This window comes from Metarhizium brunneum, chromosome 6, assembly GCF_013426205.1.
Source record: "Metarhizium brunneum chromosome 6, complete sequence".
Classification (NCBI taxonomy): Eukaryota; Fungi; Ascomycota; class Sordariomycetes; order Hypocreales; family Clavicipitaceae; genus Metarhizium; species Metarhizium brunneum.
In genome coordinates, this window is record NC_089427.1 from 3,112,885 (window position 1) to 3,134,144 (window position 21,260).

Below are 21,260 nucleotides of genomic sequence, written 5' to 3' on the forward strand. Positions count from 1 at the left end.
TCGTCGGGCGCAACGCCGTGCTTCTGCTCATGTCGCCTCCTTCTCGCCTCCTCCCCTTTGCATCACCCGTATTTGCAGCCCGCGAGCCTGGCAGACGGGACGCCAATGCCCGTGAATAAGGGACATCTGGGACTGGCCGGTTAAACGATACATCAACGCTTGATGCTCCCCTCACCCTCACCCTGCGAATCGTTTCCCGCCGACAGCCACGCCAATCGGGGCCCCTTCTGTACCTCTGGACTTCTGAGCCTTGTCGACGCTCGATGCTCGACGCTCGACGCTTCATCTGATTTGATTATACAAGTTACCTTTGCTGCGCCACGACACAACACCCGCGAGACGTCGCCATTCACTGTGTTCCGGCTACCTGTCCCGCCTGTTCTTATTCTGTCGACATTGGCAACGACGCCTCCCGTTCTTACGAATTTCTCGCCTCGCCGCCAAGTCAGACATCGCCAACGCTGCTGTTGTTTGTCGCACGGCCGTCGTTACCAGAGCCGCGCCTCGTGCCCCCAATACAACCACCGGCGACGCAATACTAAATATATCTCATTCCTCGAATGCGTGTGCGATCGAATTAGACAGTCACCGATCCGGATCACACTGCTCTGTGCATCGTCTGCAGTACATTCTTTTTGTTTGGAGAATTGGATCCTATCAGAACGACTCTCCGGTGATGAAATAAAATAAACCGAGTTGACGACCGACATAGCCCCTATCCAACATCGACCCAAACCCCCGACTTTTCGCGAGTAGACCTCGTTTCCATTCCCTCCTTTCAACCATTTGCAGTTATCGCAAGCCGATCACCGTATTAACCCCTTGCATGCGAACAAATTGCGCCGTTTGACGGTGCACGACGAGTCCATCATGCCGAAGCGCCCGGACTTGCTTGACCTGCGGGCTGATTCGCACTCTTCTGCCATGTCGTCGAGCTCCAGGCCTTTGCGATCCCCGCGCATGCACGTCGCTGGCGAAGTGCCGCCAGAGCTGTCTCCTCTCGATGCATTTGCCCTTCAGAGTCGCCTGCTGGCCAAGCAGCTGCAGGAAAGCAACAGGGATGGAAATAGGATGAGCAGATTACCCCCCCTTACTGTTGAATCGCCTTTGATCGTCCAAGGCCGATCAGAGTACTTCCGTTCGATGTCAGCAGAATCTGTATCAGATCCTGAATCTCCAGAACCCTCCTCTGGCTTTGGCTTCAAAACCGAAATCGAGGATGCGTTTACAAACGAGGAACGGCCCAAGTCGATGCACCCGCGCATGAGCCAGATACCGCCTACCCCCGATGTTGACGTACCGGCCTTGCCTGGATCATTTCCAGATATCCTACGAGGACGACAAATGGACCCCGTCCAGCAACGTGGAGATGTCTTTGGCGCTCGCCAAGAGCGTTCACCATCACCGATCCAGAGTGATAGCCAGTCCCAATATGAAAAGCACTCTGAGCCATCTCCCGCTTGCAAGGACAATAGCTTACAGTCCACTTCTTCACGAAACGCACCTGTCTCTACAGGTTCTCCAGAGAGAATGAAGCAAGGCCGCTTTGATGAACTGGGTCTTGTGCCGCCGCCCTCACTCTTCCCCAGACGCTCATCAAGCATCCTCTCCTCCCCCGTTCTTGAAGATGATGAGAACTCGAGCAACATGGGCAGTTCGTTTCATTCCTTGCCACGTAAACTGTCCTCCGGCAGTGCTGCTCTGGCGAGTTCTGTGCATTCCCCTGCCTTGACCTCATCCTTTAAGAGGTCGCCGTCTGCTGCATCTGATTCATCCGCTCTTCCACGGCCGTCTTTCAATTTCTCGCGACCGCTTAGTAGAGCTGGCACACCTGGGTTCGACGTACCAACTCGTCAGGCTTCATCAGACAGCCAGCCATCATTCATCCTGGCTGATGATACTGCACATACTCCTGTTAGCATGCATAGCGAGGCTTTCATGGATCAGCAGACGGATGACGCTAAAGGTGCTGCTACATCGTACATTTATTCTAAATTTTCTCTTCCAAGAGGGAAAGCGCTTCAGCGACAAGAGCCAAATGAGATCACTTCGGAACAGCCCATGGCATCATCCAGCAATGCTCAACGTTATCCCAATGGCGCACCTCCATCACCTCCTACACGGCCTTCTAGTTCATCTGCTAGAACAGTTCCTGATGATGCGATTAGCACGGTGAGTGGCACAACTAGGCCGTCCATGGACGTTGGTAAAGTAAGTATGGAGAGCTCGAGACTAGCAGCTGCTGGCACATCGTCATTTCCTCCACGGCCATCAGTTGACGCGATTCGGAAGTCTGAGGATGGCCCAAGAGGGCGAGCCTTCACATCAGCTCTGCATGAGCAATCCCGGGGCAGGACGCCGGCCTCTACAAACACAAGCGATTCTGCCAGCACAATTCGGCCGCCACCTACGTCTAGATCCTTGGCCCCAACGGCCTCTGAAATGTCGGCAGAAGAGCATTTGGCCAAGGGCATAGAGTGTCATGAAAACGGTTCCTTGAATGAGTCAACATACCATCTCCGACTAGCCGCAAGACAGAATTTACCAACTGCCATGTTGCTATATGCTCTTGCATGCCGACATGGCTGGGGTATGCGAGCTAATCAACGAGAAGGTGTCGAATGGTTGAGAAAGGCAGCTGAGCATGCCAGCATCGAAATCGCGGATGACGAAGATCAAGTGAAAGAGGGCCGTGCTGCCCCAGCGGCTGTGGTTGAGAGGCGGGCGCGCAAAGCCCAGTTTGCTTTAAGCATTTACGAGCTGGGTGTTTCTCATATGAATGGATGGGGTATCGAACAAGACAAATCTCTTGCCCTCCGATGCTTTGAGATTGCTGGAAGTAAGTTTTTCTAATAGCCGATGTACTTGGCCAGATGTATTAATCAACACGACTTTTGTAGCTTGGGGTGATGTCGATGCCCTTGCAGAAGCAGGATTTTGCTATGCTCAAGGTATTGGATGCAAGAAGAACCTGAAGAAGAGCGCCAAGTTTTACCGCATGGCTGAAGCAAAAGGAATGAGCATGGTGGGAAATAGCTGGTAAGTTTGCCAACTCAAGTAACTCACCGTCGCTCGCTTTGTACTCGATGCTAAAACATCTTATAAAGGATCCACAAAGCCAAATACAACGACGACGACGAGCCGTCACCAAGCAAGGACGGGAAAAAGACACGCAGCAAATCCCGTACACGCACCATGTTTGGCCTCAAGTCTTCATAGGCACTTTGACAACTCATCGACCTCTATATCGACAAAAGCTAGTCGTGCAATCTCTAATGACCATGACGTTTCCCCCCCACATTCATCATATATCCATCTACTTCGGAGTTCATTTTTCTTCCATATTTATCTATTTCTTTCGGGCCGGCAGCTCTGCTCTAGCATGACTTACGGGATATCTCTCCTTGTTTCTACAGTCAGCATTTAAGCAGGCGGATTCTTTATTTCCCCCCTTTCTCTACCCGTTTTAACTTCTTCTTTGCCTGCCTCCTTTCACTTTCTGCCCGAGGGGCTCTCATGTTCCTTACCGGACTGCGAAAATACGTCAGGTTATACAATCTTCCACCCGTGGAAATAATTTTCAAGAGATGCATGATTTCTCACCGCCCTTGCCGGGATTCTTTTCGGAACGCACACAAATAAAAACTTCTTTTGTCATTGCATTATCGTTCTGGGAATGGGGTAATAGGGACCAACGTTTTGTGGAAAGCTTTTCCCTTCGTATTTCGTGTACGACAAGCACCGTTGCTGTCGCTTTGGCGATGTTGTTCCTGGGGAACGGATTTTTATCATATTTTGTCTTTTTGACTCGTTCTTGGACCAAGGCTCCGGTTGGAGGGGCCAGGCATTTGTTTATATACCCTGTGGCGGAATGCCCAGTATTGAAAGATGAATCGAGAATATTGCATATTATTAATTTCCAAAGACTCAGTTGTGTTTCTATATCCTCCTGATCTTGACGACTAGTGGCACCGGGAGTGTAGTCTTCACGACTTGCTATGATAGGATATAAGACGGAAAAGAAAGGGTGTATTCGTATTGTTACATGTGTCTACCTCACTTTGCTACCGCTTCTAGTTTCTAACTCACTATCAAACTGAATCTTCAAGTGTCCACGTCCATCTTCTCCCCCTCAAGTGGCACTTCTGTGACGGTAACGTATCGCCCAATCTCATTCTTCTTGATTATCTTCTCATTGAGAACAGCCGTCGTGCCCTTGGGGTATGCGTAACTCTGCAACTTGGCGCTCTTCTCATTAGGCTTAATGTAGTTCCTCTTGAGCGTCGTCTTGTCCTTGGTGATGATGGCAACATCCACGTTGGAACCGGAGCCCAAGTCGTTGAAGATACCAGCCAAGATGGCCTCGCTGGCTAGCTTGACGGCATCCTCTTGCGTCAAATTTGGCTTCCACTGTGTCTCAAAAACACTCATGGCGGCCAAGCTACCGCTGCCCATGGTGACGTAGGGCAACTTGTCGGTGCTGCCGTGGGCGTGGACGGTGAACAGGTGGGTGCCCGTCGGGTCGCAGCCCGCGACGACCAGATACGCACCAATGTAGCCTTGGTAGCGGAAGAGGTGCTGCTTCAGGAGCGTCATGCAGGTGACGACTCGGGGTTTGCGGCCCGTAGAGAGCGAGTGCAGCTCTAGCTGAGACGAGATGAGGGCCGTGGTGAATTCGGTGTCGGCGGCGGTGCCGGCTCCTGCACACCAGATCTGGGGCGAGATATAGTGCAGCTTTTCGCAGTTTTTGTCGGCGACAATAGGACCTGATGTGGCTCGGGTATCGGCAGCAATCTAAGTAAAGGTGTTACCTGTCAGTATCGGGGGTGATTTCAGGGTTATGGCGTATGAAGCTGGGCCATGAATGATGGGTTGGTTGATTGGCTTCGGGGAAGTACGTACGACAACACCGCCGTCGAATATACAGCCTACAATGGTTGTGCCCGTGCTGGTGGCTTTGGGAAGAGGCACGCCTCTGGCATGTAGTGCCGCATTGCGGTTGTAGTTGGAGAAATCGAAACCCGGCATTGTGGATGGTTGTCGTCCTGTTCGGTCTGCAGTGTTTCGCTGCTACACCGATTGACGGATCGTTTCGTATCTCTGAAGCTACTTTAGAGCGGGTCGCTTTAGGAAGTCCGAAACTGGCGGGATTAAAGAAGAATGTGATTGCGGAATTGTGGTTGTTGATTTCGTTTGATGGAGGCTCGAAGTCGTGGGTGTGGTTGGCGTAGAGGGAGGTTGAGAAGGCAGAGACCTGGATGACGAGGCTAAAAGCTGCCTTCGATTCGCAGGCAGGCGAGCTTCCACCCAGTACTAGTGCTCAAGTGCTGGGCGCGCGCAAGTACAAGCATCTCAGCGTGTGGCGTTCAGTCAACAGCGTGACCAATTGGTCCAAGCTTCCTGCCATGCTTGGTGCGCCTCAGTCACGTGGCTGGTGCCTTCCATCCAACCCTTAACTAGGAGCTACCAAAAAAGTTGGCCTTGGAGGTCATCGCGACAGACTGTGCTACTGCTGCGCTGGCTTCTGTTTGCTTTTCATCCGTTGCTTTTCTACCGGCCATCTTCGCACGTACGCCGATTATACGATTCGTTTTCTTTTGTTGGCTGTAGACACCAGATCAAGGATTGATAGCAAGTTGTCGCGTCTACTGTCGCCGCTTGGCATCTGTCTATGACACTGCTATCCTTTTGCAGCCTGCTTTGATGCTCTGGAGAATGAATGCGTTTCCGTTCATGACAGGTTCTTCGATACGCATTTGGCATTCCAAGACTCTTGCTCATGTACATGCTGGATTGATGAACTAGGACCACTTTTAAACAGGCTGGTATCTGTGCGGCAAACATGTCTTTTGGCTTTGGAAACACTGCAAACACCCTCGGTGATGGCGGTGCAGCTGGAGTAGGAGAAGCATCCGTTGGACCTGACTTGGAGACGATACAGACTGAGGTAAGCGTCCATGTTTTATATCATAAGACATGCTGGTTTTTGCGAAATGTACACAAGGATGGCTAATGGCGGCTTGCGACTGCAGGGTCTTGGATTCCCGCCTCTTGCTGGCGAGGCAAAGGTTCGCCTGACATCACCATGGCTTTCTTTACCTGCCCAGACATCAAGTCTACTTAGCATCGCCTCCCGAAGGGGCCTTGTGGCTGCCGCCGGCCCCGACCAAGTAACCATTGCTACGACCGAGTCCGTTCGAAAAGCTTTCGCCTCCCCAAAGGATGGCGAGTCAGAAGTTCGCTCCTTTGAACCCCAACTCAAAATCCCTATGCCTATGCGCATTTCGCATCTTGCTTTCACTGCAGATGAAAATCATCTAATATTGTCGGCAGAGTCGGGTGGCGGCCTCGCAGTCTATGAGGTGCAGAGCCTCCTCCAGGGGTCGTCGAATTCTGCTTTTGAGCTATCCACAAATGGCGAATCTTTGCTGTACCTGGCGCCCAATCCTGTGGCGGGCAAATCTGAGCTCTGTGCTGTCGTGACTAGCAATGGAAACTTGTACATGGCGAACTTTAAGGAACGGAGCTTGAGTAACCCCTTGAAAACTCAAGTGAGTTGCCTTAGTTGGAGTGCCAAGGGCAAGCAGCTTTGCGCTGGTATGGCTGATGGGACTATCTCTCAAATGACTCCTGAGGGCGATAACAAGGGGAATATTCCCAAGCCTCCAAATTCAGGAGACTGTCACGGTATGGGCATGGCCTTAACTCTCGTCTTTCTACGTCATACGTACTAACATCGAATCCTCAGTCTCTTCCCTCATATGGTTGGAAAACAACTTATTCCTTACCATTCATAGCATGACACACGAGTCACCGCCCAGCTCTATATATCACATTATCAGCCGGCAACCACCATCGTCATTCACCTTCCAAAAATTAACGGATCCCGTCGAGCCTTTTGGGGCAGAGAAACCCCCTCACCACGCCATCTTGCGGTTAAGGGACTTTTTAGACCTGCAAGATCTTCTCATCGTGTCCTCCACTGCCTCAACGGACGTTGGAATTTTGACAAGGTCAAAGACGCCGCTGGCTCACGACAAGCCAGCCGACTCCATCACCAATGTGTTCACTACTACTGAAATCTTGGGGGATGCGAGACGACCTACTTTGCCTATGACGGAGAGCATGGATGACTCAGTGGCTATTGGCGTGGCTCTGGATCTTTCCAGCAAAGACCCGGTTTACAAGCCCATTCCATCAGACGAAGAACTAGACCAGTCCTCGGGACCTCTACCCGGATTCTGGGCTCTGACCAATGAAGGCGTTCTTTGCTCGTGGTGGTTAGTATACAACGAAGCAGTTAAAAAGGGACAAAACTATTCTGGTTTAGCCATGATGGATAGTACAGTCCAGTCAGCACCAGCCTCAACACCCACAGCAGCAGCAACTTCTGTCTCTCCATTTGCCGCTGCTTCCTCAACTCCCTTTGGCTCGTCTACAACACCAATCGCAGCACCGGCTTTTGGAAGTTCCTCACAGCTGGGACAGAAATCTTCACCATGGGGAGCGTCAACTACAACACCAACAACTTCCACAGGGGGCGTTGCATTTGGCTCCAGCACTTTTGGCGGCTCGCCATCTGGCACGGGCTCAGCATTTGGCAAAACCAGCTCCTTGGGCTTTGGCCAATCCTCGCAGTTGGGTATGAGAACGTCTCCGTGGGCATCAGGCGCTGGTTCGAAGCCTGCGTTTGGGCAGTCAGGTTTCTCTAGCTTTGCTAGCGGAGGCAACAATCAAAGTCCCTTTGGTTCCGCCACTTCCACTTCCAACACCAATGATGCAGCAGCACCTGCAGCTCCATCAACTGGAAGCGGCTTTTCCGCATTCTCTTCTCAGGGCGGATTTTCAGCATTAGGTGGCAACAATAGTAGTTCAGGCGGATTCGGAAAGGGCAGTACGTTTGGTGCGAGCACTTTTGGTACACCGGCGAAATCCAATACCTCAGCAGACACTGCTTTCCCTGCTAAACAAGACAAACCACTTGCAAACCCTTTCGCGTCATCAACACCGTTTAAGCTAGAATCGTCCTTCAAACCGGACCCATTCCAAAATGATTCGAACGAGAAGCCTTCCACTACTTTTGGCAGCTCGATGTTCGGAAGCGCATTCGGATCGGCTTTGGGGGCTGTCGCCAGCAGCAAACCCAGTGAAGCCACACCTTTGGCCAAGGATGAGGACATGGATACAACTGAAACCACTGAAGAGACTCCTCAGAGCAAGTCTGGATCGATTTTCCCACTCCAGCAACCCCAAGAATCCACTACTCCAACAACAACTCCTGGACCTTCAAGGTTTAGCTTCGCAACATCATCAACTCCCGGAACCTCACTTTTTGGACAAGCAACCAAAACAGAAACACCTTCTACTGGCTTATTTGGCACTCCTACAGACACTCCGAAACTTGGCAGGTTTTCTCTGTTTGGATCATCCAAAGCTACCGATTCAGCTACCGGGGAACCTAAGGTCAAAGTTGAAGAAGAAAATCCCTTGCCACCTGACACAACAAGCAAAGCTGCTTATCCTGTGGATGGTTCTTCATCTTCCTCGGCAACATCTAATAGTACCCAATTATTTGGATCAACTACTACGCCTTTGAAGCATGATTCTACGCTTTCATCATCCGATTCTGCAACCCCGAAACCCTCCTTGACCCAACCCGATGCTTCGCTGCCGTCCGTCTTTTCAAAACCGGTCAAGCAAGCGCAACCTAGCTCTAAACCTGACGTCGTCAAGGTCACCGAACAGGTCGAAAACCCTATTGTCGTTGAGGATGCTCCGCTGCCACCCGACTTCACCAAGAAGCCCGCTATTCAGACTTCGCTACCTGCTGATTCCACCAAGGCCACGACCACAGCCAATGGCAATGATGCGCCAGCGGCGGCAGGCTTTATTTTGCCAAGGGCCCCTTCAAAAGAGCCGTCGAGCATACCCTCCCTCCCAGAAACAACGGAAGACGATGAGAGTGACCTGGGTGAGGATGAAGTCTCAGAAGGAAGCGGAGTAGATGTCGCAAAGGACCTAAGCCCAGTAACGAGTGGCCTGAACATCACGCCTGGTTTCACTCCTCAAAGTTCGTTCGGCGGCATTGCAGGGGCGACACCGGCCTCTGCCCGACCCGAAGATAGGGCTCGTCCACTGTTTGGAGAAATCAGTCGCGGTGCACCCGCCCTTTTTCCCAAGCCAAGTCAGGCTAGTCCCCGTTCGCCTAGTCCTGTGCGCGGTGCTGTACCCCAGAGAGTGATTAGATCCGATGCTACACGGTCGGTTAGTGCTCCCGGTGTGGCATCGCAGATTCTTGGAGCGAAGCAGTCTCAAATGCACCCCGGCAGCTCCATCATCAGTAGCAGGGAGAAACAGCCGCCGGGCGAGGATCCGTTTATGCTTCAGCATAGACGTATGAGGGAGCGACAAGAGGCGGAAGAGACTCAGCCTCTGGTTGACGAGGAGGATGAAGAAATGCAGAAGGTGCTTTCTTCCGAAGTTGAAGGCACCTTGCAACTTGATGAATTTATTGCGCACTCAAATGTTGCCCCGCCCGCGAAAGAAAGTGTTCCTTCTCAAGTGGAAGCTGTGTATCGTGATATTAACTCTATGATTGATACACTGGGGCTCAACGCGCGGGCGGTCAAGGCATTCACAAAAGGTCACACTGAGAATGCCGCGGAAGATGGCCGAAGTAAACAAGATCTTGAGATTCCGGATGATTGGGTTCTATGCGAGATTAATGACTTGGGCGAAGTCCTCGACAACGAGCTGCACTCAGATCTCGAGAACGGTCGCGTGCAAAACTTGGATGACAAGTTGGACGCCTGTCAAGACCTGTCACGGGATATGCAGCGACTACGAGCTAAACAAGAAGACCTCAAAAGAGTCATTATGACTCGGACGGACCCAGAACAGGCTGAACAAGCCCGAACGCTACCCCTCAGCGCAGAACAAGCTGCTCAGCAGAATGAATTACGAAGGGAATTTACCAACTTTACGAAGCTTCTGACAGAGGCAGAGGAGGCATTGACTCTTCTCAAGACCAGAATTGCAGCTACGTCAAGCTCATCGGTCAGAGGAAGCGCCAATGTACCCACAGTCGAAGCGATCATGCGCACCATTTCGAAGATGACCTCAATGGCTGAAAAGCGAAGCGGAGACATCGACGTGTTGGAGACGCAGCTGCGCAAGATGAAACTCGGGTCAACAAGCCGTGAGGCATCTCCCATGGTGACACCACAAGCGAGAAAGAGCATCATGATGTCCCCAGACGTGACTCCGTCCCGCAACTTCCGCCACAGCCTGACGATGTCATCTGGTGTAATGTCCCGGGACGCGGCGATGAAGGGCACGCCACCAAGGAAGAAGCTTAGCGGATTCAGCAAGGATGAGAAAAGTGATTTGATGGAAAAAAGGGCGAGGCGTCAGGCCGTACTATCAAAGTTGAAGGACAGTGTGGGCAAACGAGGCGTTAATGTATGGAACTTGGAAGATATCGATTAGGCGGCCGCCGCGATTGTTGGTGGACCTATTTCAAAGAGCATGGAAGATTACAAATGTATTTTAGGGGCATGAAGATAATGTATAAAATACTAAGACCAAATGCATTATTTGCATAGACTGTGGAGCTGTCTTAGGAGTGTGAGTGAAAAACCTCCTCTGTAATCTGTATAAGAGATTGATGACCACGAAGTTAACCACAAGTTCATGCTTGTGGGGCCGCCGCGCTAACATGCCAACCAAGCCTACCTAAAGTTTGGCTTCAGGTGGGTCCATCAGCTTTGACTGCACTTGGTGCTACCCAGCTTTTTTTTTTTCTTGGTTGGAGATTTGTTCGTCACCTGCGGCCCTGGGCTTGAGTCGGAGGAGCGTACAAAAAATTTCCAAGCTCGCGGCTCACCACCGAAAAATACTCAACAACTTGCCATTGACGCATTGTATACAGCCATGGCACCAGAAAAAATGGCCAACTGGCGAAGCAAGCCTAGCGCAGAAGTGGAAGAGCAACGCAATGTACGTTTCTTCTCTCCCAAAGTGTATTTTCTTGGCGGTATCTTGCAGCTTGTTGAAGCTCAGCACGGGGAGTAATGCGTCGCCTCAAAATTCAAGCTAACCAAGCCACTCTTTGCGATAGACTGTGGGCATCAACCTCGAGACTGTCACTGATGTAACGTCTGTCGATTACCCGGGCCACTTCCCGGGCGAGGATCACGCCTATTCTCTCGATCGCTTTCGAGCCGGCTTCTCCGTCAACTTCCACCAGAACGAGGCCAACTCTTCTTCCTTCTCCTTGATGGGCCTCGATGCCTCACTGGCCAACGCCTTTCGCCGCATTCTCATCGCCGAGATCCCCACTCTAGCCATTGAAAACGTATACATCGAGAACAACACGTCGGTGATCCAGGACGAGGTGCTCGCTCACCGGCTGGGCCTGATCCCCTTCAACGGCGGCCGCGACGGCCTCAAGAACTTTCTGAAGTGGCACAAGAAGCCGGAGGCAGGGGAGGACCCCTACGCCGGCTGTTTCGACTGGAACACGGTGCGCCTGGAACTCAACGTCACTTGCACCGTGAACCCGGACGCAGCGCCAGACGAGCGCGACCCCCTCAAGGCCTTTAACAATGCACATGTTTACGCCAAGGATATTGTGTTTGTCCCCACGGGCAAGCAGGTCGAGTTCTTCAGCGGCGAGGACGCCATCGCCCCCGTCAACCCGGACATTCTCATTGCCAAGTTGCGGCCCAGACAGACGATCAACTTGTCGATGCACATGCACAAGGGCATCGGCGCTGACCATGCCAAATTCTCGCCTGTTGCCACCGCTTCATACCGCCTCATGCCGACGATTAAGATCTTGAAGCCTATTCTGGGTGCCGACGCCGAGAAGTTTGCCAGGTGCTTCCCGCAGGGGGTCATTGGCCTGGAAAAGGTTACGCCAGCAGAAGCCAAGAAGGCTGGGAGCGGATACGAGGGCCACGCTGGTGAGAAGAAGGCGGTGGTTAAGGACGCTATGAAGGATACCGTGAGCAGAGAGTGTCTTCGACATGCTGAGTTTGAGGGCAAGGTGAAGCTCGGCAGGAGGAGGGACCACTTCATCTTCTCGATCGAGAGCACGGGTCAGTGGGATAGTGATGAGCTATTCGTGGAGGCCATAAAGCACATGAAATTGAAGTGTAAAAAGCTGGAGCAGCAGGTTGTCAATATGGCGAGGTAAACCTTGATTTTGTATTGGGGGAGGGCAAAAAGTGGGCATATAACTGGAGTTTGTGTATATTACGGCTATCTTCCTTTTTGTGTTTGTGAACTGCGTTGCAGTTTTTGGTTCTTTTCTATGGGTAGATAAAACGGTATGATACCATGACGTTATATTTCTCGATAATTTCATCTACTTTCATCTGCATGTGAGGCCTTGGTGATGTAGATGGTAAAGGTATATATCTGCATGGAAGGGGTTAGTCATTATGTCACCAATGCCTGAAGCTTGCGCAGCTCTGGCATATTCGACGAATATAAATACCAAAATACTCGCCCCCCACCCTGGATCAAGGAATGGAAGTATGAACAATTCGAGCTGTTCTATGCCTCCTTGAATTTGAAGAAAAAGTTAAACTCTAGCGGAAAAGCCGGATCCGTGACAACAACCTGCTGCCCATCTATCAATCCCAAATCCATAATCGTCTTGTCCAGATTCGGTCGCGTCTGCTTCTCCAGCCCCGGTGGGAACTGCATATACAACGTCCTCCCTTCAGCTCGTATAGATGGCTTCTTTAGCTGTGCCTCTGGCCTCGTAGCAAACGAGTCCACGAGCTCTCGTAAAGTAACTTTGGGGTCAACTTCTAGTGGACGGGCCTTCCTCCCGCAAACAGGACAATCATCCTTCTTTTCGTGCTTGAATGTATATGTGTAGATGCTGTCGTTGCCAGAGTACATCATGTAGTTGTTTTCAAAGCCCAGGCACGGGGCAGAGTTGGTAGCGATTTTGAACGCCTCATTGCAGCAGGATGCCGCGATGATGGCATTTGTCGACGCTATTGCGGGGATGATGTTTTTGATGGTGCCTTGCGTGAGGGAGTATGTCACGCCCGATATGCCGAATTCCTGGGCGCGAGCGAGCGCCTTCTGGTAGATCCAGGTGACGTGCTCCGGTTCGTCTTTGTCCAGGCTCGGGAACGGCTTCTCCTCCTCCCATGCAATGACGTGCGCCCACTCGACGCAGTGTTCCGGCTGGCGCGGGATAGAAGCAATGGTACAGAGGGGCACGGCTGCTCGGGGCGCGTGCATGTCGAGTTGGCATTCGATGCAGGATGTCATGGAAGGCAAAATCACGCGGGATTGACCCTTGAAGCCTTCTGTGCCGCCGTCGATAAGGGGCTTAATGGAATCTGGGTCGGCTTCGTATTCCTCGGCGATAGAGACAAGCATAGCGTTGATCCATCGGCGTGCTTCGATGGAGTCGAGGCCACAGATGACAAGCTGGAATTGTTTGTAGAAGGTCTCATCAAAGTCCTGGATCCTGTTGTTGTGTGCGGTGATGGTGACGCCCTTTACGCGGTTCTGGACGAATCTGGCCGCCACTTCGGCTTTATATTTACCTACGTCTGAGCTGCGAAAGAGGAACTGTCTGTTTAGGTTGGATACGTCGATAGTGTCTAGAGGACCAAGGTTAGTGAGGGGGGGATTGAGGCTGGTAGAGGGCGGAAGAAGGGGGAGCCGCGGAGTACCCATGTCAATAACGTGAATGTCTTTGAACTTGGACATGGCGAGGTTTTTGAGGATTTCGCACCCTAAACCTCCTGCGCCGCTGGAATGGCATTGGTGAGTGAGATGACATGCGCTCGTGGGCGAGTGAAACGTACACGACGCTGGTGTGAAAATGTTAGCTGTGACTGTTGGCTGTGTCAATGTGTCAAGACGAAACGCACAGAACTTTGATTTTTTCAAATTGTGCTAGAAATTCTTCAGATGTGGCCTCTGGATCGGTAAAGGGCCCAGGGGTTCGTCGTATATGATCAATATACTTCCTATTTCACGTCGTCAGAAACAGGTGGTCCGTTATGTTAGTCAGTGCTTGAAATGTACGCACCATCTTGCCTCCTCATTTATGGTCCCAGAATCTGGCGTGGACTGAGTAGATATGCTCATTTTGTCATCCATTTGCCGTACGGTTCCCTAGGGAGACTTGGGTTTACGGGGGAGGAGAGAGGACGGAGAGATGGAGAGACGGAGACGGAGATATAGGCAGAAAAGAGAGAGTGCAGGTGGTGAACGTCGATAGGTCCAAGTACCTGGGTACATGAATCTAGAAGTTGGTGGTTCGGTGGAGGGTGGGGCGCGCAACCTTAAACCAGTTTGACCTCAGTAGGCGCTGCATTTACTCCAGGCCAACGAGTGGTCGTGAACTTTGAAAGCTCTCGTAATCCCGGCCCATGACGATACAACCTTTGTAATATCTCATGTTCTCAGCACTGTGACTCTGGAAGGCCGGAGCTGGTCAGCCAGCATGGATGAACTACTCACCCCGGTGAGCACGACCTACTTGCGGAAGAGGGAAGATGGGGAGCCGTTGATGGCTACGAAAACTACGGAGCTTTCCAATCTTTCCAAGGTTCTCTCTGCGGATGACGCGTTGTCCGTCCTGAAGAGCCAGCCGGACTATGACTCGCTGATTTCGGCCCTTCGATTTCTTACCAAGGAAGAGGTGTCTTCCGAGTTTAATATTCATGTGCCTAGTCCCAAGAGCGCTGCCATCATCCATGTTCTTGTGTCGGAAATCGTACCGAATTATTGGACTTTACTACAGCAAGAATATTCGATTAAAGAGCCTGCATTCTTGGCTTCGGCATCCGCTGATGCCGTGGGCCTGGTTTCGAGTTTGCAGAGTGTCGCTGGCATCAACGCGGTAGTGGGACACATAAAGGCACTTGTTCAGGAATCAAAATTCGCTACGAAGCATGTCAAGAGGCCTGATATCAACCTACACCTCGATATTTTTCTGGACCTCTTGTCCGTGCTCTTGGATGGAGATGACTCAATTCGACGAATTTGGCAATCTTCAACGGCTGGTTTAGCGGATGCAGTTTCGAGAAAAGTCCAGTCCCAAACGCTGCTCTCCTTGGTAACTAGCGGCCGTATCATATCCATTTCTGCCGAGGCTTCAGAGATTATTGCCAAGGAAGGAAACCCAATCCCTGGTCGATGGCTTGTGGATGGCGTTGAGTATAGCAAGTGGATAGGACGAAACATCGCAACTTGGGCCAAGGTTCAATTGGAGGCTGCTGAACTTCAGACTTGTTTTGAGGTGTTTCAACGATCCTTGTCCTTGGGATATCCGGGTAAGAAGTTGTCCCTGTGCCAAGATAATGAGTTCATGAGCTGATGCTACATAGAGACTTTGCTTACTATCGTCATTGACCAACTCCTGCTGTCTCGAGGTGCAACTTCTGGATTATTCTCCAAAGTTTGTCTCCACCAACCGCAGACATCCAAGAAAGTGATATACATACTCCTAGAATATCTATCACAGAAGTTCTTGAATCACCTGGAGTTGGAAGATGCGAAACCCATCGAGGAGGTCTCTGCCGTTGCTGGCGTAATTGATGGTGTAATACAGAATGACGCGGGTCGCAAAACCCATCTCTTGAATTGGTGCTGCAGTCCCTCTGGGGCTGGGCTAGGTGATGGGGTTGGTATTCGACGAGCTGTGGTGACTGTTCTGGCAAAGGACAAAGAGACAATCACGTCGCTTTTGGAGAAGAGCTTGAACCAGTTCGGAGACCAGCTTTACATCAAACATACTGCAATTCTACAGCAAGAAGGTGAGGATAACAAGAACCACACTCAGTTCAAGGCGCGCTGACTATTTCTGCAGCCCACACCCAAGTATTACTGCTCAGTGCGGCATATGTAGCAAAGCTGTCTCCCATAAAACTAACCATGCTTCTTCGCTCTGGAAGCTATTTATCAACAATATCTAATCGGATTGCCTCCACCAATGCCAGAGCGCGCTTTTTGGGCATGTGTGTCGGAGAAGGCCTATCCGCATTGTCTGACAACAACACTAAGAAGCTCGATTTTCACATGGATGAAATGGAAACAGAAGAAGCACAATGGCTTAAAGGTCTAACTAAAGTCTCGGATCCTATCGGGCCAGTTGAGTCGCTTCTTTCCAATTTTCCACCGCCACAGCCAACGGAACCGCGCCCCCGGCGGGCTCAAAAACCGCAACCAAAGAGGGAACAAAAACCGAAACCCGTTGTTAGCGAGCCAGCCCCAAAAGCCATCATTGAAGAAATTGACTCGTCCGATGACGATGATGATCATCTTCCCACTGCAGCAAAGTTTACGGATGACGAAGATTCGGATGATGATCCAACCCTGGTTCAACGAAACAAGCCTAAACCCCCAGTTTATGTTCGTGACCTCATCACCTTCCTACGAGACTCAGAGTCATACGACAAGCAGAAACTTGGAGTGCAAACAGCTCCCGCACTCATTCGCCGAAAGGCCAACTATGGCACCGAAGTCAGTTCACACGCCGAAGAGCTCGCACGACTCCTGGTCGGCCTCCAAGACAAATTCGAAATTGAAAGCTTTGAAGATTTGCGCCTTCAAGGCATGGTAGCCCTGGTGATCTCCCAGCCTAAGGCCATGGCACCATGGTTCGCCCGTACTTTCTTCGAAGGCGACTACTCCCTCTCACAGCGAACGTCAGTTCTCGTCACCCTGGGATTATCAGCTCGCGAACTAGCCGGTCTCGATATCTCAGAATACAAATCTTCATCGTCATTCCCGTCGAAACGACTCCCCGAAAACATTGAACAGCTCTACCTAGAGCCAAGAACCTCCACAAGCCAACTCTCCTCATCCAACCTCAAACCCCTGCCTCCCAATGCCATCGACAACATTGCCCAGTCCCTGACATCGACATTCCTCGCCCCCCTCGCCGCCGAAGCCGCCGACGCAAACACTGGACCTGACGCACTAAAGCTCCAAACATTCTCCGCGCGGTACAAGTCCAAGTCCCGAAACAAACCGCGTATGCGTGTGATACCAAATACTACTGCCGCTATTCTAGGGACGTACTTCTTCTTCCCGCTCACGGCGCACTTCCAATTTGCACTGCGCTCCTCCAGACCCGTCGTTTTGAATCCCTCCATGCTAGCCCTCTATCTCCAAACACTGGGTATTGTCGTAAATGCTGCCGGCCCGTCGACACTCTCCCTGCCACAACTTACTTCTGAGTTGTGGGATCTGCTATTACGGGTGAGAGTCCATGTATTAGGGGACTTGGGCGCCCTCAAGGGCTGGCTGGTAGCCATGTCAGTGCTGCTAGAGGTAAATGAAGATAATATGCGGCGGATATGCGAAGAGCAAGGCAGGGAGGTCGTAGAGTCGCGTGAGTGGGTGTCAAGTGTATTTGAGCGGACGCGTGGGGATGACGGCGGCGAGGAGAATGACGTTAAGATGTTGGCGGCAGGCGTCTTGATCAAGCTGGGCGAAGCTATTGAGAAGTATCAGGCTTTATTGATGGGGGACTTGCTTGGGTCTAATTAGACAAAGTCTGGGTTTCACATTGCGATGGAATGACAGGCAAATGAGATGGAAAAATTATTTGTAGTATCAAGAAATGCCCTGAGAGCTAAAATAGTCACGATGAAAAACGCCCCCCTACACCCGGGTACAATCCTTCCTAGGAAAAACATCCGACTCCGTGCTTCCGAGCCCAAAATCATGCCAATAGCAAGTGCACTTTTCTTTCGCTCACCAATCTCATACATCATAGTACATTGTCCATCCTCTCCCAACATCATATGCCCTTTACACATACACAAAGAGAATTTCTTAGCTTCCATCACTGACAGACTCCATTCGCGTTACACTGCCCCGTCCAACAGGCAAGCTGTTCAAATAGGCATTTGCGTGGCTCAAGTGATCCCCCAGGCTCATTGCCAGTCGACGCAGCTCGTTCTTGACGTCTTCTGCCGATGCCTGTCCCTGCATGACATATGGTGACGGAGCAAGAGGCAAAGGTGGCAGGACGATGTCCTGATAGGATCCGCGGGGTTGGCTGAGGACTGGCTGTGGGGGAGGAGGATCTTGATAGGTAGCGGGAAAGGTGGAAACGCTGGGCCCGACTGTTTGCTGAGGGGTGATGTCTTCGGGGTCCATGTCTGCGAACTCGCTTAGGGAATACGGCCTTGAAGGGGGATAACTTTGCTGTGAGTTTTGGTCATCCTGATGGGGCTGTTCGTTGTCAGACGAGGGGTCGGGGTAGTCGGCGAGGGCGCTGGAAAACTCCGAGTCGTCTGACACGTAGATGGAGGGTTCTCGAACCGTCGTGGGTAGCACATAGAGTGATGCATGCTTTTCAAGCTCGAAGGGGTTTGCGCCGCCGATTTCCGAGCCGCTCATGGAAGCTACATCCGAGTGAGACGTTGATGGCCGAGTATAATCTGTTCCGGAGTCTGCGAAACTCATGTCGAGGTCGATTAAGCTCCCAACAGAGGCACGGTTGTCCATTGTACTTGAGCTGGAGGGGGCGAGCTCGCTCAACGTCGTGGATGTTTGATACGACTCTGTAGGGTGATGCATCAACGCCGGTCTTGCCGAGTTAGGGGCCGAAGCATCATTGGTAAGAGGGAATCGAAACACTTCTGGGTTCGCGGACGCTGGCGGCGGCATGGTGGGAAATTTCCAATCCTGGGTACGTCGGTTGTTGTTCAGGTCGGCAGGGTCACTCAACGGCGGCCTTGGGTAGGGCGTGTCTCCGAGGTCGTAGTCTATTGAGGCATGAGAGTCACCAGCTCTGATGGTCCCCATGTCGACAAACTTAGATATATCGGCCCCATGCAATGATGCGTCGAGGTCGATCAGGGACTCCCGAACGTCCGCTGGTGCAGCAGACTCATCTCGGAGTGGGAGATCTGAAGCTGAAGCTGAAGTGGGAGCTGGAGCCGGGAACGGACGCCCGTAGTATGCTCTTGAATTGTCTTCGTAGTTTGATATGGTATTTGGGTCAAATACCTTTTCCAAGGGTGCCTTGATAGATGGTAATTGTGGTGGTGGTCGTCGCCTGGACTTGCCCTTCTGAGGTTTTGACGTCTCCTCAAAAGCTTGCTGGCTGAAGTCAACCTCGGTACCATAAACGTCGTAAACATCCTGGGCATCTCCATCATCAAACACTTGCTGGTCAAAGGCAGCCGTGGTGCTAAAGTTCCACTCATCATTGCCCATTGCAGTAGAGGCAAGGTCGGACAAGCCTTGGGCACCGCCTATTGAAAACAGAGAGCGTCGATCTCCTCCTTGTGCCTCCCACAACTTGAATGCTCGTACTAGGTGGGCTAGCGATGACGAGGGATAGGCATCCTCCGTCTTGAGAATGTATCTGTGACGCTGGATTTGCTCGATTGTTGGGCGTTTTGCAGGGTCATGTTGCATACAATAGGCGGCGAGATCCTTCAAGCCGGCAGAGTATCTGTCCCCCTCAAGACGCGGCGTGTGCTGCTTCAGATGAGTGCCTAGTCTGGAAAAGTCGATGCCATCCGTTACATTGGGCGGCAGTCCAGAGGCAATTTCATACACCAACGAGCCAAATGCCCAGATGTCGACTTCGGTGCCATATGAAGTTGACTGATCAAAGAGCTCGGGGGCCATCCAGTGCGGGGTGCCGATAAAGGTACTTCGCTTGTCAAACTTGGTTTCAATGACGCCAGCAACGCCAAAGTCGCAGAGTTGAACGTCGCCAACCTCGGTGATCAGGACGTTGGCGCACTTGATATCGCGATGAATAATACCCTGGCCGTGAACCCACCAAAGAGCCTCTGCAACTTCGCGCAGAATAGGAATGATCCATTTCTCCTGCAGCCCGCCCGGAGCAGTGGGCGTCATTAGAGTCGAGACGCTGCCGCCAGCGCAATACTCGGTAATCATCCACATGGACTGGCCAACGGGCAGTGCCTCGATGACATGATTGATATTTTTGGCGCCGCTGTCGCTCAGCAGCTTCAGGGCATTGATCTCTTTGAGGAGGTCACTGTATGTGTCGGCCAGCTTGGGGTTGACAGTGTCGCTCTCCTCAATGTCGATGATCTTGACGGCAACGAGCTTACCCGTAGTTTGAGACGTTGCCTTGTAGACTCGGCCAAAGCTTCCCTTGCCAATCAGCTCCGAGAGCTGATATCTCGGAATATCCTTTCCTGACTTTGTGCACGTCTCGACGACGGCCTTTTGCATCTTCTTGGCATCTTCAAAGGCCTTGTGTCTGGTGGCCGACATCTCAGTCAGACGCGGTTGAAGGGACGCCATTTTGGCGAGACGGACATGGACGGCAGGCCGGGCATGCAACAGTGAGATGGCAAGAGATCAAAGGGCCTAGGCCCAGTCATGCGCCGACTATGTGGAAAGATGAAGTCTGCACTCTGCACCGACAGGGAATGCGGCCATGGCCGTGCAAGTCGCCAATCTGTCAAGTCTTTTCTGATGCGCGATGTGGTTCGAGAAGTGGCAAGGAGAAGCAGTGGAGACCTGGGGCTCGGAACGAGAAGTACGGAGTACGTACGAGTGTGTCAGACGGAGCCAGGGGCCCAGGGGCCCAGGGCAGGCCTGCCCAGAGGCCACAGCCGCAACTTGGCTGGGTGGCAGCCCGACGCTGGTGTGACTGCTAGGCAACCCCCTGCGAAGCGCGTTACTGGTACCTGGGTGCCGTAGCGTTGGTGGCGTTAGGGCGATGCGTACTTAAGTAAGTACCGTCGACCCGTCGATGCTCGCCTTCAATGTCCCAGTAGGACCCGATAGCGGGCTGTGCCGGGCTCCCTCCACTAAGCAACGTCTGGAATGCCCACTGAGCGGTGCCGTGTCTTACTACTTAAGTACTTGTACTTAATACCAGACATGCGTTAGAAGTAGGGTCTGGTGCATGTGGCATGTACAGTGGGTGTACATACAGAAGTATGTAGCAGTTACCCGACAACCATTGAAATGCCCTTTAAGTCAACATTTGAAGCTTCAGGGAGCCACATCAAGATTACACAATGACTCTCTCTTTACTCCTACCCATTGCTCGGTTAGAAACACACACGTCTTGTTGGTCATGGGTTATGTGATACGATACGACATGCTATGTGCTTCCAAGTCTCTATTGCTGCTCGTGTCCAATCTCAAGTAGTTGCTGTCTAGACACCTTGTATTCTCGCTTCGCTGCGTTTCAACCACACGGTACAAAGGTCGACTCTCTGTTCTTGTCCCAGACGAGATGCCCTGCTCCAGTCCAATGCCCG

At 51.8% G+C, this 21,260-nt stretch overlaps 7 protein-coding genes across 7 annotated transcripts; 4 read left to right on the forward strand and 3 right to left on the reverse strand.

Annotated features, from left to right (window-relative positions):
• Positions 1–870: 870 nt before the first annotated feature.
• On the forward strand, positions 871–3,219 carry DSF2 (the record flags this gene model as incomplete). Its single annotated transcript, XM_014690574.1, has 3 exons — positions 871–2,839; positions 2,901–3,039; positions 3,108–3,219. 3 exons carry the CDS (start codon positions 871–873, stop codon positions 3,217–3,219), a joined length of 2,220 nt encoding a protein of 739 aa, XP_014546060.1.
• Positions 3,220–4,104: 885 nt separating this feature from the next.
• On the reverse strand, positions 4,105–5,028 carry G6M90_00g102890 (uncharacterized protein; the record flags this gene model as incomplete). Its single annotated transcript, XM_014690573.1, has 2 exons — positions 4,105–4,794; positions 4,903–5,028. The coding sequence occupies 2 exons, from the start codon at positions 5,026–5,028 to the stop codon at positions 4,105–4,107; spliced, it is 816 nt and encodes a 271-aa protein (XP_014546059.1).
• Positions 5,029–5,842: 814 nt separating this feature from the next.
• On the forward strand, positions 5,843–10,488 carry NUP159 (Nucleoporin NUP159; the record flags this gene model as incomplete). The annotated part of the gene is made up of 3 exons (XM_014690572.1): positions 5,843–5,947; positions 6,033–6,687; positions 6,749–10,488. The coding sequence occupies 3 exons, from the start codon at positions 5,843–5,845 to the stop codon at positions 10,486–10,488; spliced, it is 4,500 nt and encodes a 1,499-aa protein (XP_014546058.1).
• A 459-nt stretch (positions 10,489–10,947) lies between these two features.
• Positions 10,948–12,199, forward strand: rpc40 (DNA-directed RNA polymerases I and III subunit RPAC1; the record flags this gene model as incomplete). Its single annotated transcript, XM_014690571.2, has 2 exons — positions 10,948–10,998; positions 11,120–12,199. 2 exons carry the CDS (start codon positions 10,948–10,950, stop codon positions 12,197–12,199), a joined length of 1,131 nt encoding a protein of 376 aa, XP_014546057.2.
• A 362-nt stretch (positions 12,200–12,561) lies between these two features.
• On the reverse strand, positions 12,562–14,127 carry UBA3 (NEDD8-activating enzyme E1 catalytic subunit; the record flags this gene model as incomplete). The annotated part of the gene is made up of 5 exons (XM_066131607.1): positions 12,562–13,634; positions 13,707–13,786; positions 13,842–13,847; positions 13,908–14,006; positions 14,069–14,127. 5 exons carry the CDS (start codon positions 14,125–14,127, stop codon positions 12,562–12,564), a joined length of 1,317 nt encoding a protein of 438 aa, XP_065987570.1.
• A 358-nt stretch (positions 14,128–14,485) lies between these two features.
• Positions 14,486–17,538, forward strand: tel2 (DNA replication checkpoint protein tel2; the record flags this gene model as incomplete). Its single annotated transcript, XM_014690569.1, has 3 exons — positions 14,486–15,317; positions 15,372–15,800; positions 15,854–17,538. 3 exons carry the CDS (start codon positions 14,486–14,488, stop codon positions 17,536–17,538), a joined length of 2,946 nt encoding a protein of 981 aa, XP_014546055.1.
• A 288-nt stretch (positions 17,539–17,826) lies between these two features.
• Positions 17,827–20,289, reverse strand: nak1 (Serine/threonine-protein kinase nak1; the record flags this gene model as incomplete). Its single annotated transcript, XM_014690568.1, has 1 exon — positions 17,827–20,289. One exon carries the CDS (start codon positions 20,287–20,289, stop codon positions 17,827–17,829), a length of 2,463 nt encoding a protein of 820 aa, XP_014546054.1.
• Between the last annotated feature and the right edge of the window lie 971 nt (positions 20,290–21,260).